Source organism: Podarcis filfolensis, assembly GCF_964270895.1.
Source record: "Podarcis filfolensis genome assembly, chromosome: 14".
Taxonomy (NCBI): Eukaryota; Metazoa; Chordata; class Lepidosauria; order Squamata; family Lacertidae; genus Podarcis; species Podarcis filfolensis.
This window is the reverse complement of record NC_139616.1, coordinates 50,019,833-50,036,368: the sequence shown is the minus strand read 5'-3', so window position 1 is coordinate 50,036,368 and position 16,536 is coordinate 50,019,833. Positions and strand designations below refer to the sequence as shown.

At 40.4% G+C, this 16,536-nt stretch overlaps 1 protein-coding gene across 8 annotated transcripts in view; it reads right to left on the bottom strand.

Annotated features, from left to right (window-relative positions):
* Nucleotides 1-16,536, bottom strand: part of SDK1 (sidekick cell adhesion molecule 1) — a 575,941-nt gene that overhangs the window by 332,176 nt on the left and 227,229 nt on the right. For all 8 annotated transcript variants that reach the window (XM_083585530.1, XM_083585534.1, XM_083585535.1 and 5 more), the window contains one exon: nucleotides 5,539-5,672. In XM_083585530.1, coding sequence (XP_083441656.1) covers nucleotides 5,539-5,672 — 134 coding nt within the window. The remainder of the gene's footprint in view (nucleotides 1-5,538; nucleotides 5,673-16,536) is intronic.

The window sequence follows — 16,536 nt, the reverse complement described above, 5'->3', positions numbered from 1 at the left end:
CTTTCTCCTCACCTGCCATTCCCTCCACTTTTGAGCACACCTTGATGGTAAATTATTGTTTAGCAAGATTTACTTCCTCAGTTGAAAACACCAAACAATAAGTTTATCTTCACAATGGTGATGAAAGGAAGACTGTACAGAGGGAGGGGGGATAGTAAATGAGCAGAGGGGAGATTGTTAAAGTAGGACAGCAACTTGGGACTGGTTCTTAAAAGGCGAGCGTTTCAAAGGGTGGTAAAACATTCTGTTAAACAATAGATAACACATAAATCTGCCCTGTGCCCTGAGATCATCTGGGGTTCAGGTTCCTTTGCTTATTGAGATTGGGATGGGGAGGCTGAAGAATGGGCCTTTTCTGATGTGACACCACTGTTTAGGATTGCCCTTTCTAGATCCATGTACATGTTGCCCAAAATGGCTGTGGACACAAATCATGGTAAACCACAAACCCCAGCACAGGAAAAAAATCTCTCCACTCATGGAGGGAGGGAGGAAGTGAACCATCACCTCTTGCTTAACATTAGGTCTGGACTAGGGTTTGGTTTACTCCCGTGGTTTCTCTTCTGGTTCTACTGGCTGTAGTTTGCTGGAACAAAACAAACCGCAGTCCCTGGCTCAGACATAAGGCAACACTAGGGTCATGGTTTGCTTCCTCCATGAACTGACCACACCCCATTAAGGTTTTTTATGAGAAGGGATATAAATATATTTGATAAATGGTTCAGACTAATTTATTCGAATGACATGGTGGAGGCATTCAAAATGTTTGGGTAAGTATAATTTCTGATGAATAGGAATGCAGTTGGCACCATAATAACAACATTTTTATTATTTGTATGCTGCCCATTGGACTGGGTTGCCCCAGCCACTCTAGGTGGCTCCCAACAAAATATTTAAAACACAGTAAAACATCAAATATTAAAAACTTCCCTATAAAAGGGAAAATACCACAAATGTTGTAGGATATTATTTTGGGTACTTAAATGTAGCACCATAGAACCCTTAATATTACCTCCTTCTAGAGTTTGTATTATAAACAAAGCTAACTGAATCACTAGACAAAATTGAGGAAGGAGCTATTTAATGCAATCTGGGCACCTCTGATGCCTTGGGACAAAATACCTTGTTACTACAAATGGAAACTGGCTAGGCCAACATGACATCCTTATATTTCAAATTAATTACAATATAACCAAACCAAGAATTAAATTTCAGCCCCCTCACTACTTTAATCTTATCAACAGGACAATGGGTTCCTTCCTTTACATTTGCAGTGCTTGGGAGGACGATTTATCTTCGTTAAATAATAATTGGCTTTATTATCTTTTGACTCTTCAGAACCACAGGCTGGCAAGGTTTTTAAAAATTTCATCAATCTTATTTTGCGTTTTTCAAAGCTGGCACTGAAAGCTTGGAGGGAAGACGTCAAAGCCTGCAAAACACATTGTATCTCCTAACATTATGAATTGGGCTCGAGAATATCTAATTTACTAATACATCTACTAAAGTGACAGGCACCTCTATATTTCATAACTTGAACAAGGAATTCCAGAAGCAAAGACCTGAATTGCAGTTTCAGATGATTAGTGTTGCAACAGGAATCCAACCTTCCATAAACACTTACAAATGCTCACCTTTTGCAAACTTGCTTTTTCAGCCATTTACTCAATCTACACTTCTTGTGTCTTTCCACAAAGTGTTTGAAGATACACAGAGATATAATGTCGCATTGTTAACACTTCTAAAGTTGGGATACTGTATATTGGTTAAGAGATACATATCAGGCTCTGAATTTTGCTCTAGACATAATTGTCCATCAGAGGGGTCAGGATTGAGGATTGAGGGGACCCAACATGATGTGACATTGCACACAGGGCCCTCTGAACATTGAGGAAGCCCAGCCCCCTCAAAAAAAGATTGGGGGGAGGACACAGTGCCTCAGCCCCCAGGAGCCAGTGCCCTACGGGGTGATTTGGGTGACAAGTCTTGTTTTTTTTTCTTTCTTCTGGCTTGTAAATTTATCTGGGGCCTATGCACACTTTTGTTCATCCCTTGTTTTCTTCTGCTTTTCACTGTGCAGATTAGTACCACCACAAGTTTGGACTGGAATCCTGGCCACACATTACTCTGCACTATTTCAAGAAGGTATCCCTGAAAACACACAGTATATCCTGTCCATCACATTGTTTTGCTGTTTCACTTTCCTTTCTTCTTACCTACCCCTTTCTGCACCCTTTCCACTACATTGCGCCACAGTTGCACATGCCTTCATTTTCTACTGCTTTTTTGAGGGGGGTTCTTGTCTTCCTGCAAACATGCACACAAACCCACGATATCCTGTTGTTGCTTCTCTCCCCCGCCCTCCTTTCCCCTCCTGGACAAAGCCCACTCTTTTGCAGGCTCAATGGACTGAAATGAACACACTGTTAAGAGCTGGTCAACAGTGGGGCGGACTCTGCTTCATTAGAGCTTCCAAAGCAGAGGTTAGATGGCCATCAGCCAGGGATTTTTTAGTTGTGATTCCTGCTTCACAGGGGGGTGGACTAGATGAACCTCTGGGTCCCTTTCAACTCTACACTTCTACAATTCTATTATTCCTGCCTGGTCGCAATCCTGTTCAGCTTTATTCATGTCTGTTGAGTTTAGTACATTTATTGTTTCCTTTCTTCTCAGTTTCAATCTCAAGGCACACACCATTATATTGTTTTCTTAAAAAAAAAATATAGGTTAACACCTTAAAAGCATTTCAGCCACTCCAGTACTCAAATATCATCAAAGCAGTTCTTCTCAAGATTATGACCTTTTCATTGGCAAAAAAAAAAAAGGCCTCAGATTTCAGTTTCTCCTGTTATTCTCTAAATCATTATCTCTCCACCCCCACCCCTATTAGTCAAAAGACCACCTGTGTGGACTTCAAATCCCACTTTTATTTCCCCCCTCTTCATTTTGTTTTCTTCGCTATATGTCCATGCCATTCTTCGTAGCCTACGGTGTGTTGCAAATGTTTTATTCACATGGCCACAGACTGACTATTCCCAAATGTTAATTAAGATCAGAAAATGAGCTGCAGAGTGCATTAGTGGTTATGTAATACAGACCATTAAAGCCTGCTTTATAAATGAATGTCATTAAATTCTAAGTATAGCTGTTTTTCCTCTGCTGCCAGGGGGGAAAAAATGAGAGACACGGCACCTTTTATTCAAGATTTTTCAGGCAACTTAGCAAGGTGGAGGGGAACGTAATTATCAAACCCATTTTGTAATGTAAGAGAAGAAGTCTGTGCCAAAAGCTGCAAGGTTTTCTGGGTTTGGCTCCACATTATGTGACAGTAGCTTAGTTCATCCCTAACATTGAGCCAAACCATGGTTTAGCATGAACGCTCAAGCTCCCAGAGAGAGCAGGTCATGCCTGCTTGGTTCTCCCTCTCATTCTGCTGCTGCTGCACTATTGGAAGTTTAGTCATGATTTTGGTTATTGTGTCATCTAAACGTGGGCTTGTGATTTCTTTTATATTGAAGTTTTTGAGCTATTGTTAAGGGAAATTGCCAAAAATGACACTGCTCACATGGATTGCCATCTATCTGGATTTTCCCTGACATTTAAGTGATATCTGCCTGGACACTGTTTCCGATGGCCGATTACCAACTATGTCTGGGAAATTGCGTATAGCAACCTTTTGGCATGAGGAGATTGGTATAAGCAGTAATAGGAGCAGCTGCATAAGTTAGTATGAAACTAACTTCAGTTCTGCATCCAAAATATGAGTATGGCTTGAAAATCCTATGCCATTTAAAAAGCACATCAACCAGAAATAGCTATATAGAATCTGTGAAGATAGACAATTCTAAAATGTGCGGAGAAGTCTACACCTCACTCCCATCTCACAGAACAGCTGGATCATGACACTTATTCCACTCCCAAGGTCCCAATAAGCGCTGCTTGGCATTGTTTTTTCCATGGCAACCCTGCATTTCTTATGCGGCTGACCAGCAGGCCTAGTTCAATCTGTCGTTTCGTTAGCAAAACACTTGCATATTTAACTAACTGCTCTCAATTATCACTGGACTGCTCAACAATTCATTTTTAGAAAATAGACCTTAGGCAAGTAGATGCTTTGGTCACCAAAAAGCAAGCATTTTACCTTTTAAATTATATGTATTAATCTTTTTTTTCTAAAAAGAAAGAATCAACAGGAGATGCTGGACATAAAAAATACAGAATGTGTGTGTGATATAAACCAACCACGGAAGCAGTTGATCTGAAATGGTATGAAATCAAGAGCAGCAAAATACCAGTAACTCACAAAGAGAAAACATAAACAGACTTCTGTTTAGAACAGGTATTTAAAAACACCCCTTCAAAGCTATTCTTTTTCTTTTGTGATACAAACTGTTTAATGCAACCCTTTCCTTTTGGTGATCTTTGCTGAGAATAGTTTCACTTGTACAAGGTACTTTTTAAAAAGGAGGAGAAAAGTGTCCACTATACTAACACTATAACACACCTTTTAAAACCTATATTAACCCATTAATAAGGAAACCAATTTCATTTTGCCTTACTTGCTTCACAACATCTGAACAACATAAAACTGGCACAAAATGCCTGTTTGGATCCATCATCTTTTGGAATCTGTGAATATAACAAGGATGATTCCCTGCCTAGTAATTTTTTGGCTATCACACCTTCACATGTTCTAATTCAGATCATACAGCAGGATGCCCATTATCTCATTATCTGAGCCATAGTTTGCACAAACCTCTAATCACACAGACCCACTATCTATGTCTCCTGTAGGTAAGGTTTAAAATGAAACTGCACTGGTTTAAAGGACCCAAGGATCTGCTAGGAGGCAGGTATAACATAGTGCAGTAGCATCCTCAATCATCAGCATATTAGGGCTCGTCCATACTTCCGCTTGCCCCATGACAAGGAAGCACAGGTCCAAGGGGTTTTCTGCTTGACCCACACTTTCTACACATGGATCTGAGTGATTTTCCCCTTGCCCTGTTCCTTTCCCATGGAAAACCCACAACACATTGCAAATGCTTCCTTTAGGGCACGAATTATGATAAAAGCCACATCTAGATGCTTCAAGTGAGTGATATTGAATGTATATGCTGGGTGTGTGTGATGTGGTCATCACTTCAGTTAAGAAGTTGTCATAGAAAAATACTAATAGCATAAGCTTTTCAATGCAAACAAAAGAAAAGAATGCAAAAGTCCAGCTTTAAAAAATACTGATGGATTAAAGAGTTTTCATTCAAAAGGGCACCCAAATGTGTGGCTTTTTTGGTATGAATTTCTGCAAGGAAAGTGACAGGTTTAAACCCTAAGACTGAATCTTCTTTTCTTAATGCACACTTAGAATACGCTAATCAAAGAAAGGCTGAACTCCTTCCAGGGTCTTGCTTTTTGTAGGTAATACTGCTACCTCCAAAACTGCTGCTAAAGCTATTTTTTGTGGGGGGGGGGGGGAATGTCTCTCCATGGTACACATGTCATCCTTTTCAGAATACATTTTTCAAAATCAGTACTCACCTGTCACACTCAGGTAAATAAATGGGCTTGTCTTATTCTCTCCGTTTTTTTCATTGACTGCCTGGACATAGTAGCACCCAGCATCCGCTGCTGATGTCGCAAGAATGACCAACTGATTCTCTAGTGTGATGGTTCTATTTGGAGAAAAAGGCAAAACAGGGTTTGTTAAATTAGGACAAGAAGACTAAAGTTGCAAAATATATCTCTCAAATCTGGCAGGCTTGCAGAGGAAATCTCTCTCAAACTGCCTGGAAATCATTGAAGTTCATTGATCTCTCTTTCTTTGGATTTTTTGTGATTTTTAATTTGACAGAGGCCAGAATCTAGAACACTCAGGAATGGGCAATGACTTGTTTATACACAGTGGGGTTTTTGAATATATTTATTTTAACCCCATGCTATATCAGAAACTGCTTTTGAAACTCACCTTGATTTTAAAAGCAATTCATCATTCAGCATGAAAAGCAGCTGCTTGAAAAACACAACCCAGTGTACACATAGTTCTGCAATTCTTTGCACTCTAGCTATAGAAAGATTAAAAGGAGCACCTAAAGCAAACTGCATGAAGCACTGGAGATCTGTATTCAGATAAAGGTTGTATTTTTACCTTTAAGCAGCTTCTAGGGTTCTGATTTGAAGTAGATATGCTGTGCAATAGGTGGTTTAATCTTTTCCTTCTGCTGTTTTCTAAATCTAAGTTCCATCCCTATGGATCTATTAGCAGGTGGGAGTGGAAGAGACATGATTTAGATCAAGAAAACAGCACAGAGGTAAAGTTATCCCCTCCCTGAGCACCAGTGGCAAAGATCCAGTAGCAAAGATTTTTGTGTTTAAATGTTGGCAAATGCAAACATAGATCTTCTGCATCTTGGGCAGTTTGACTCTTAGTGACACCACCAAGCTCTAATATTTAATTCAAACAATTGACTCCAGTCATCCCAGTAAATACTATTTCATTGCAAATACAACAACAACAGCAATACAGGAAGAGCTACCCTATGGCTTCTTCAGACAGACCTGCTTCTTAAGCATTCATCCTTATTTGCTTGTCCAAATCCTATTTTAAGGTTATATGATATTCACTGTTTGTTGAGCACTTGTTCTGATTTTCTTCCAGGAAGATTATACAACAATGAACAATCATCCTGATTTTTGATTGCATGGGAGTGATATGTCTTTCCGTCAATTTCCTCATCACTTTCCTAACTGCAAAAAAACTATTGTTGCTTTTAAAGTGAATTTGTTGTGCCAGAGTAATTGAGTACTGTACTTGATTACTCAAATTTAATTTTTGCAGTCTGCAATCAAACTCCTCTTGCAAAATACTTACAGCTCAGAGGTAACCTTATGAAATGTCACTGTTAAGAAAATGCTAATGTCCATTTCTGGGGAAGTTAGAATGTGTGGAGACAGATCAAAGTCATCAGAATCTCAGGAGATACAAATGTATGGCCTATGAAGCTTCATATACCAAGAGCTGCAGCAAATAGCTAATTAACATGCTTAGCTCAAAGAAGTTCTAGAGAAAAGGAAGAGCAAAGCTGCTTCTGACAGCTGTAATTGTACCACTTCCTAAGTTAGGGCCCATCCACACTTTTGTTTGTCCTGTGATTTCATGTGATTTCAAGTCATGGGTACGAGAGGGTCATTTCTTTGTTTCTGTCCTCCCACTTTCCCCAGAAACTAGATTCCCCAGTCTACTGCTGAATCAGAACAAACTTCCATCCGCAGAAAACCCAATTGATGTTTGTTCTGATTTAGCAGCAAACAGTAGTTTTTCCTAGGGAAAGTGATGGGGCAAATAATAATAACAACAACAACAACAACAACAACAACAACAACAACAACAACAACAACAAAACTTCTCAGCCCCATGACTTGAAATCACTTGAAATAACGAGATAAACGGCAGTGTGGGTGGGCCCTTAGCATGGCATCTTCTCAGAGGAATCAGCAAAGTCTAGTATAAATTTGCCCTTTCTTGTAAGAAATGCTTCTATAAACCAGTCCTTGTAAAATTGCTCTAGCCTTTTACGTCCGCTTGCCTGCAACACTAGACTTTCCACATTTACTCAGCAATCAACCTCCGGTTTTAAATTAAAATCTATAACAATTGATGGACAAATCATTGTCAAAGAGTTTTCCAGCACGCTTCTTCAAAAAGCAGAGGCCACAGAGGGGAAGAATGGGGACGATGCATGATTTGTGTTTGCTATCTTGACTTCTGGGAGAAATGATGCTACCTTTAAGTTGTAACCAATCTCTCAGAGGCTGCAATGGTCTGTGCTGTAGTAACCATCTCTTCAGTACATCTCTTGATTGCATTCATCTCTTGAGTACATTCATATATAGTGCTAATGCTACTGCAACCTGTTCAGCGGCGGCAGCGGCACTTGGAGAAGGCACAAGAGAGCACTCAAGTGGCTGCTGCTGCTGCTTGGAGGGAACATTCCATTATAAGTCTTAATAAATGTGCACAATCTTAGTGGTATTTTGTAACTTGGGGACTATGTGCCTATATTGATAACTCCCCTCTCAGATCTCCAAGACCTATGCCATGTTCTCAGCCAGACAGGTGTAACTCTGCTTGCATGGAATGATGGAGAGGAACTAAGCGGTTGGTGGTGATATGGCTTTGGTAAGGAGGTGCCAAGGAGGGCAGTGGGACAATGTTAGCATCAGCAAAAGGTGACTTATTGGTGGCCCAGAAAAGACTTTGGAATAAGCAAAGCTCCCACACAGAGGGCTTGCTCACACTTCCCATTGCCCTGTGCCTAGAAAGCAAGGGGCCAAGCAGTTTACCCATGCTCCACTACTTTCACAGGGAAAACCCACTTTAGTGCTAAATCAGAGCAAATGTCAATCTGGAGAAAACCCAAAGTGCTTTTTCATCCATTTTCGGTTTCCCCCCCAGGGAAAGGAGCAGAACAAGAAGAGTGGATAAGCTCTGAAAGCGGGTGGTTAGGAAGGATTTTTCTTTAAAAAAATAGAGTGCTGGGATTGCAATTAAGGTAAAAGTTGACAGGGACTATATTGTTGGACAAGATACATTACTTCAAAGATACCTGCATTTCAGGGGGTTTGACTAGATGACCTTTGGGGTACCTTCCAACTCTACAGTTCTATGATTCTTCCTAATAAGCCCTAATTTTAAGGGGTCTGCACGACATATATGGAAGACAGGAAAGTAAGACAGAGAATGTTTTAACTGGAGTGGGGTTTCCAACTGGGAAACTTTTAATTTGAACACAGTTAAATTAAATACAATATATTCAAATACAAATTATCTATTTGCCCTTCCACAGAAAGAGTAATTCTAAGCATGTTGACACCGGTGGGGATTTTTATTTTTTTTAAAAAAAATGGCTCTTAGACATGAAAGGTGGCTAATCCAATCCAGTCTCAGGGATGGAGTGAAGAGATCGACCTTTTCTTTGCCTTCACAGAAAATATTGACACCCCACCCCGCCCCAGTTAAGGAAAATCAAGATACTACAGTAAACCTGCTTCATATTAAGCATACATCTAGAAAGGTAAAGGTAAAGGACCCCTGATAGTTAAGTCCAGTCATGAATGACTCTGGGATTGCGGCGCTCATCTCGCTTTACTGGCTGAGGGAGCTGACGTTCGTCCGCACACTATTTTTCCAGGTCATGTGGCCAGCATGACTAAGCCGCTTCTAGCTAAACCAGAGCAGTACCTACTGTATTTATCTACTTGCACTTTGACATGCTTTTGAACTGCTAGGTTGGCAGGAGCTGGGACCGAGCAACGGGAGCTCACACCATCGCGGGGATTCGAACCGCCGACCTTCTGATCGGCAAGTCCTAGGTTCAGTGGTTTAAACCACAGCACCACCCGTGTCTAGTATGTATGTACATATATCATACATCTAGTATGTCTTCAATCCCTACTGCGTTCATTAGACTTACTCCCAGCTAAGTGTGTATAGGGTTGTAGCGTAAATCAGGATAATATTTAGATAAAAGTAATTTATGGTATTGCCTTGGGGTGATTATCTTACATGTAGAAATCAGTAATGGAGATTACTTAATTTAAGATGGAATAAAGTTTCTTCAATGACTTAGTGCACTCAAAACTGGAATGTGAAATTGCTAGTCTTAACAAATCTACACACACTGAGAACAATAGTATCTTGTAATTTTGAGAACAGGTAATACTGTAACTATATTTAATATGATAGGGGAGACTTAAGCGAGCATCCCCATTAGACTCCATGGGTGATAGTTCTAGTTCCAGTTGCATTCCAAAGGATCTCACAACCAACTGTATGCTCTGTACTGTAGTGTTTTGTTTCTTAAACTTAGTAGAATTTCATAAGTATTTTGTGAAACGCAATATGATGAGATACTAAGTTTGCTATTCCGTCCAAAGCTTTGCTTAACAACACAATCCTACTCAAAGTTCAATATAGATTTTTGAACTTACTTCTAAATAAATTGGTGTGGGATTATAGCCAAGAACAGCACTCTGGATGGAGGCTCCTATTTTCCACATGAAAATGAAAGTGCTTGGAAAAAGTAAACTTTACTTTCAAATGTGAAGTTGCTGTTTCTGGGGGGTGGGGGGAAGGCCATAAAGCTTGAGGAAAAACAGTTTCCATCTTCAGTGTTGTTATTTTTTACTTATCCCAGTGTCTTGGGTTTCTAGCCTAAAGTCTGATTCCAGGATGCTTAGCTTGTTAAACTTTTTAAGGTAGACAAAAATGGCATAATGGCTTTAATCTGTCAATATTTTACAATTGGCACAGAGAAAGAATAGAGTACAGTATGATGCACTGTTGAATTTTGAGAAATACATAAACATGTCTAATGGAAGATCAACATGCAAATGTATATCACCACCTTGACTCTCCAGGTTAACAAAGATGAAGGTTAACTAATCCTCCAAGGATAATCTGAAACATAAGCCTCTGGAATCAAATGAAAGGTTAAGAGGAAAAAGAAAACAGTAGCCATCATAGGGAGAATAATGTCTGCTTCCTGCCAGATGGTAACCTGGCCCCACATACATTATTGAAAAAGTCACTATGTTAAACACTGGGGGGGGGGGGGGCAAGGCACCTGTCTACCTAGAGCAGTTAATTCTGTCCAGTTGAAACAGTGATAAGCAAAATATAGATTAATAGTCTGCATGGGGCATCAATGATGCATTTTCAGCCCTGGAGGCAGATGTGTGAGAAGGAAGAGCAAGCAGGAAGAAAAAGACAGGAACTCATGTCTGTAGTAAATTACTTGCTGTGCGGTTGAAGTAAGGCCCCCCTGGGGGGGGTCTCTGTGTGCTACAGTTTCCACACTGAGAGAAGAAAAGTGGTGGCTTTAAACAGCAGAAGTTTGGATAAAGCAGCAGTGAAGGAACACTATGGGGGGAACAGTCATTTTAAACACCCACCATATAAACTCCCTAATTTCCCCAAACTCAAGATGCTTACTAAGAGAGAAAAAAATGGCATTATTTATCAGGAAGATGGCCAGGGTTGGGCTTTATAGGGGTTATATGTAAAACAAGGCAAGATTTTTCCATTTATGGAACTTGAGAAGATCATTCCTCCCCACTGCAACCATCAATGGTCTTATATGGATGCTGAAGGAGAAAAGTCAGAGGATTCTTTCCTGCACCTCAATTATTGAAGAAGAGGGAGTTCAGGGCTTCATTTTTGTTGATTTCTCCCCCTTTTCATCCAAGACACCAACTCCTGGAGAGTTAAATATTTGCTAGCTTTTTAGTGACTAGATTGCATGATAAACAGATAATGCCAGATTACTGTATCATAACAGAATAAAATCCAAGCCATGGCAAAACCTGATTTGGTCTATACTTACACCACAGCCATCTGTTTAGGAGCCAAAGTGCATTCTATTTTGTCAAAAGGCCTAGATAAAGCTCCCTTTACAGTGCTGCCACACAGCTAATACAAACATCAAGCTGCTTTTTGTGCAATATTAAATGCTGGGGGGGGGGAGGGATCTATGTGCCTTATAAAAACTTCAGTTTGGATCACATCTAACTGGAGCTGATCCTTCTACGCAAGAACTTAAGCGACTCAGAAACAGCGAGTCTAGGAAGAAATGAGGAGATTACAGGGCAATAACAATGTAATCACTCAGGGATTCCCTGTAGGATTGTCATCCTCTGGCAAAGTCTTTCTGACATGAGCCTGTCAGAAAAAAATATGCTAGTCATTCTTTTGTAATTATTAATTGCAGTTTCATTGCTTTTAACAAAGAAAAGGAAACGTACAAATGTATGCTCAATATTTGAGGCTGGGGTGGAGAACCTGTCCAGATGTTGTTGGACTCCAACTCCCACCAGCCCATTATAGCCAAAGGTCAGAGAGGGTGAGAGTTCTAGACCAACATCTGGAGGGCAGCAGGTTGCTCACTCCTCTTCTCGGCTTTGTGCCACACTAACTTTCACAAAGCACTTGTTTTTAAATACATTCTAGGGAACCGTTAGAAGAAGCTTATCAAGTGCTATTTAAGGAGAAGATCAGTAATGGCAGGCAAACTATTTTGGAAGGCAGATTTTTACATTATTACTGAAGTCCCTGGCTAGGCAAAGAAACTGAGAGTGCCCCTAGCTAACTCCTCCATTCACGCAGTGTGGCCCAACAGACCAAACCCCAAGGCAAGTGAAGGTCCCGAAGGTCCCAGCATTCATGACAACAGGCAAACAAAGAAATGCAGAAAAGGACCCACTTCCCTGATGCCAGGACATTGGCAAATGACCGCTATTGAAAAATTAATACTCGCCAATCCCACAACTGTTTGAGCAACCACAATGCAAAAGACATACTCTTTGTGGAAACTAGGTTTGTCTGGTTTTGAGGTACACTCATATTCCAGAGCACTCCATATCCACAGAGCAGAATGATGTACCATGATGTATAGAGATAGCCACTAATAATAATAATCATCATCATCATCATCATAATACAAGCAAGATACGGTAGTGTCAGGGAACTGCCATCAGTGCCGGAGGGAGAGAGCAAAAGCCAGAGGGATTCCAGAGAGCGTCCAGGGATCGGGAGAAGCAGCCCATCTTCTGGGGAAGAGAATCAGCGTAGCACCAGTGGAGAAGGGGGGCAGATGGGGGAAGCGGCGAGGCGGTCCCATGACTCCTTGCCGGGGACCAGCGGGGAGAGTAGGGGTCCTCCGTTGCCTACGCCCTCCTTGTGCAGAAGGCTTTCACGCAGAGAGAGTAGGAGGAGACTAGGCATCAAAGAGCTTCTTTGCTGGAAGAAGTTTAAGAAACGCCCACTGACGGATTCTGCCAGCGATTGAGTCAGCCACGGGTGAGTGGCTGTCCGGACAGAAAAGGTTCACTTTGGCAACCCACCCAGGTGTTTGCAGCCAGCCAGGGAGATAGACACCTGCTTATGCACGAGCAACCCCTAGAACTATTACAGGTAGCATTTTCTTCTCCAGGTGATTGCCTCAACTTCTCACTCGAATAAGAAAATGCTTGATCTTTTTCAAAATGCTGCTATTTGTACATGATACATGCAATCCAATCTAGAAAAAGCCTACCACACAGGTTAGCTACCACTTGAAAAGTCATGTGGTTCTGCTGTCCAGCATCCCTCTCTAACAAAGACAAAGTGAGTTTTAATTTTTTAATTCTCTTGTATTTAAAACTGTAGCTCAGCTTCTGATTCAGCAAAGGCCTTTCATGTTTGAATGTCTACAAAACACCCAACTGTACACAGATTTTCATTTCACACATGCTTGAAAATACTAAGATATGGTTTTCAAGTCCTTTCAAAGCAGGTGGCTCACACTGCATGTATAAAACTGAACCCAGTGATGTGCAAATTCAGAACTGGCATAGTAATTATAAACTATCTCCCTGCCCCCCACTTATCAAGAGACTCATTTATTTTCTGAGAATTTTCTTTTGATATGGAAGGGTGGGACATGTGTGATTATGGTGTTGCATTGTCCCCTGGAAATTGTAGTTCACAGCTACAGCCACTGCTGAGAGCCACTTCGAAACTCAACCACCCACACCCTGCCAAAACAAATAGGAAGGGGAATACTTAAATCTGGATTGGAGACAAGAACCACATAAAATGTTTGCAATAAACAAATCAATAGAAGTGACTCAAACAGAGGGAAGGTACCAAGTTTCATTGTCATGCAGTCTCATTATGTTGATCACAGAAATCAAATGTTTCACTCATCAAATATTTGATAAATTCTGTGCCTAGACCTGCAAAGCAGTCTTACTAACAGAATCAGCAGAAGTGTAATGTTACATATGAAGCCAGAGAAGAACTTCCTAGGCAAAATATGATAAATTCATTATACAATTAAGCTTGGTGACCTCAGGTAATTATGAAGCAAAATTGTGAATTATTACCTGAACCAGGTAATTATGAATATCAGTGATATAGTGAAACACATGTTCATCTTCTTAAAGAGTCCAGGCTGAGATACTTCTAATTGCTGTTCCACTATTTGCCGAGTTTAAAAAATAGGCTAAAATCCAGACAAAGTCAAGTATTTTTATTTTTCACTGATGCCAATGGGATGTTCACTGAAATCAAGAGGACTTTATAATGCTTAACTTTGGCTGGATTGTCCTGTCATTTTCAATCTTCACCTTCAGAACCCACCCTGGGACTGCTCTAAATTTCCTGAAACACGCACTCATCCATTATGAACTCAAATTGTCATGACAGGCCTTTTCCACCGGGACTGTCAACCTAGAGAGTTGTTTGCAACAATGCTACTATTTGACATTCATCCATCAGTGCAAAACAAGAACAGGGCTTATTTTCAAATCTATACCTCAGCCTTAGTGGAAAAGACATTGACGAGGAATTATTGACCCTTTTATAGCATAATCCAAAAACAGGGAGAGAAAAAATGAAAATAAGAGATGAGTCATCTGGACATGACATGGCAAAATAATAAATAATACCTGGTCTTGAAGTAGACATAGCAAACTTGGGCAGGTGTCACTTATTAAAGAACACGATTCTAGGGCCAGTTTGCACTAAAAAAAATTAAAATCAAAAAGTGATGTCTAACCACTTTATCCCAGGAAGAACATTACATGTATAGTCTTAATCCAGGCACTGAACAGACCCAGACCTGCTTGCCTTCAACCAGGGTGCTGTGTCTTGTACCTTAAGACATTAACATATGCTAGGTATAACCCAGAATGTATTAAGATTTTGCAAATATAAACACAGAAGATTGTAGCTCTGTTTTAGGACATGAACAGGGTTCTACAACTTCTGGCTGTGACCAGATCTCTCTCAAACAACAGAAGAGGGGAGGCTTAACTTGGTTTCCCAAAAGGGGGATGCAGATGTTCTTGAAATCCAGGAGTTACCGGTATATAGTTATGGTCAAAGTGAATAATTAGTGGACTCCCCCCCCCCGTTTGTTTGTTTGTTAAGAAGTGATTGATTAAAAAAAACCATCATCTTTCATGTCACTTTTTCTCTTACTTATCATGAAAAGTGATTGTTTCAGAATAGCCATCTTTTGCTGAACAGGATCCCATAGTGTGTCCAAAATGCTACAGTTCAGTGCCTAGAAACCATGGGTCTGAGCGATTTTGCCTTTGCCCCACCATTTGCCCCCAAGAAACCGTCTCTTTAGCACTAAATCAGAACAAACGACAATTTGCAGAACACTCAATTGCCCTTTGTTCTGATTCAGCACTAAATGCAGGTTAATCCTTGGGGGAAGGGGCAGGGCAAACGGAAGTGTAGCTGAGCCCCATTCAGCAGCTTGCTTCATCACTCTGGTGTACACTAGGGGGCCAAACAGGCTCTATCAATATATTCAATATTGATTCTATTTAATATATCACCTTATATTCAGCTCATTTAACTCCTCCGCCTGTTGAACTCCCCAGTCTGGCAATTTCTGTAGACAGAGCTAGCAGTCATTGGAAAGCAGAATGGTAAAATTACTTAATTAAAAAGGAGTATTTCTACACAATCCAGATTTCCACATGACTGGTCTGCAAAGGGAACTGTCTGTGCTAATGGTGGCCACGGAGCTGATTTCCATTTGGAAGGCTGATGACCAGTTTTCAAATACAAATAAATACAATCATTCATTGTCTCACTATGCAATGGCGTTCTTTGTTGGCACAGACATTTTTGCCGTTATCTCGCATGTTATTAAAATAGCACCTAGCTTTCAGATATATTATAGCACCACCAGAGCATGCTATGCTATGGAAGTAGTCAAAAGCTTTATTAAGCCCTCTGAGGATGTGATTGATGGTCCCCCCTCGCTGTTCCAGCGGCAGGCCCACTTGAAAATACTGCGCTGAACAAAAAGCAAATTAGTAATGAAATGCACCACCCCTTTGTCATAGGGTAACCTGGTGAGCAGATGGTGAATGAGGTGACAGTGACAGAGATGAATTTTTAATGACAGAGCAACAGTTTTAGTCCATAAATTGAGAAAAGCTTTAGCACTGCCAACCTTGCTGTCCCACAGCTGCTTCTATCCCCATATTCAGCCACACTGCTGTTGCTAAAGTGAATTCGTTATCTTTGAGCTACATGTTCTGACATACACTGTTTCAAGGCTCTGTAGTCTTAATGGCTCAAAAAAGTGAAGCATGCCATCGTGTGTAAAAAGACCTGCTTTCTTGTTCTAGCAGGCTTTTTTGGAATTGACTACTTTTAATTAAAGGGCTGGTGTCGTGCTGTTTTTATTGGAATTATTGGTATGTTTGAAACAGATTTGATATATGTATATAGTTTTAATTCTATCAATGTTTAATTATATTTTAATGATGGATTTTTCTCTGTTTTTAGCAATTCTTGGTTTTTCCCCTGTAAACTGCCTTCAGGCCTGTCAGGAGAAAAGACGGGGTATAAATAAACATGCAATAATAATGATCATAATCATAACCATAGTTGTTTTAGAACCATGAGCTCTAATCTTTTACCACACCTTTGACTTGCATTTAGTTTGAACTAATGTAGTACTGACCAATTCC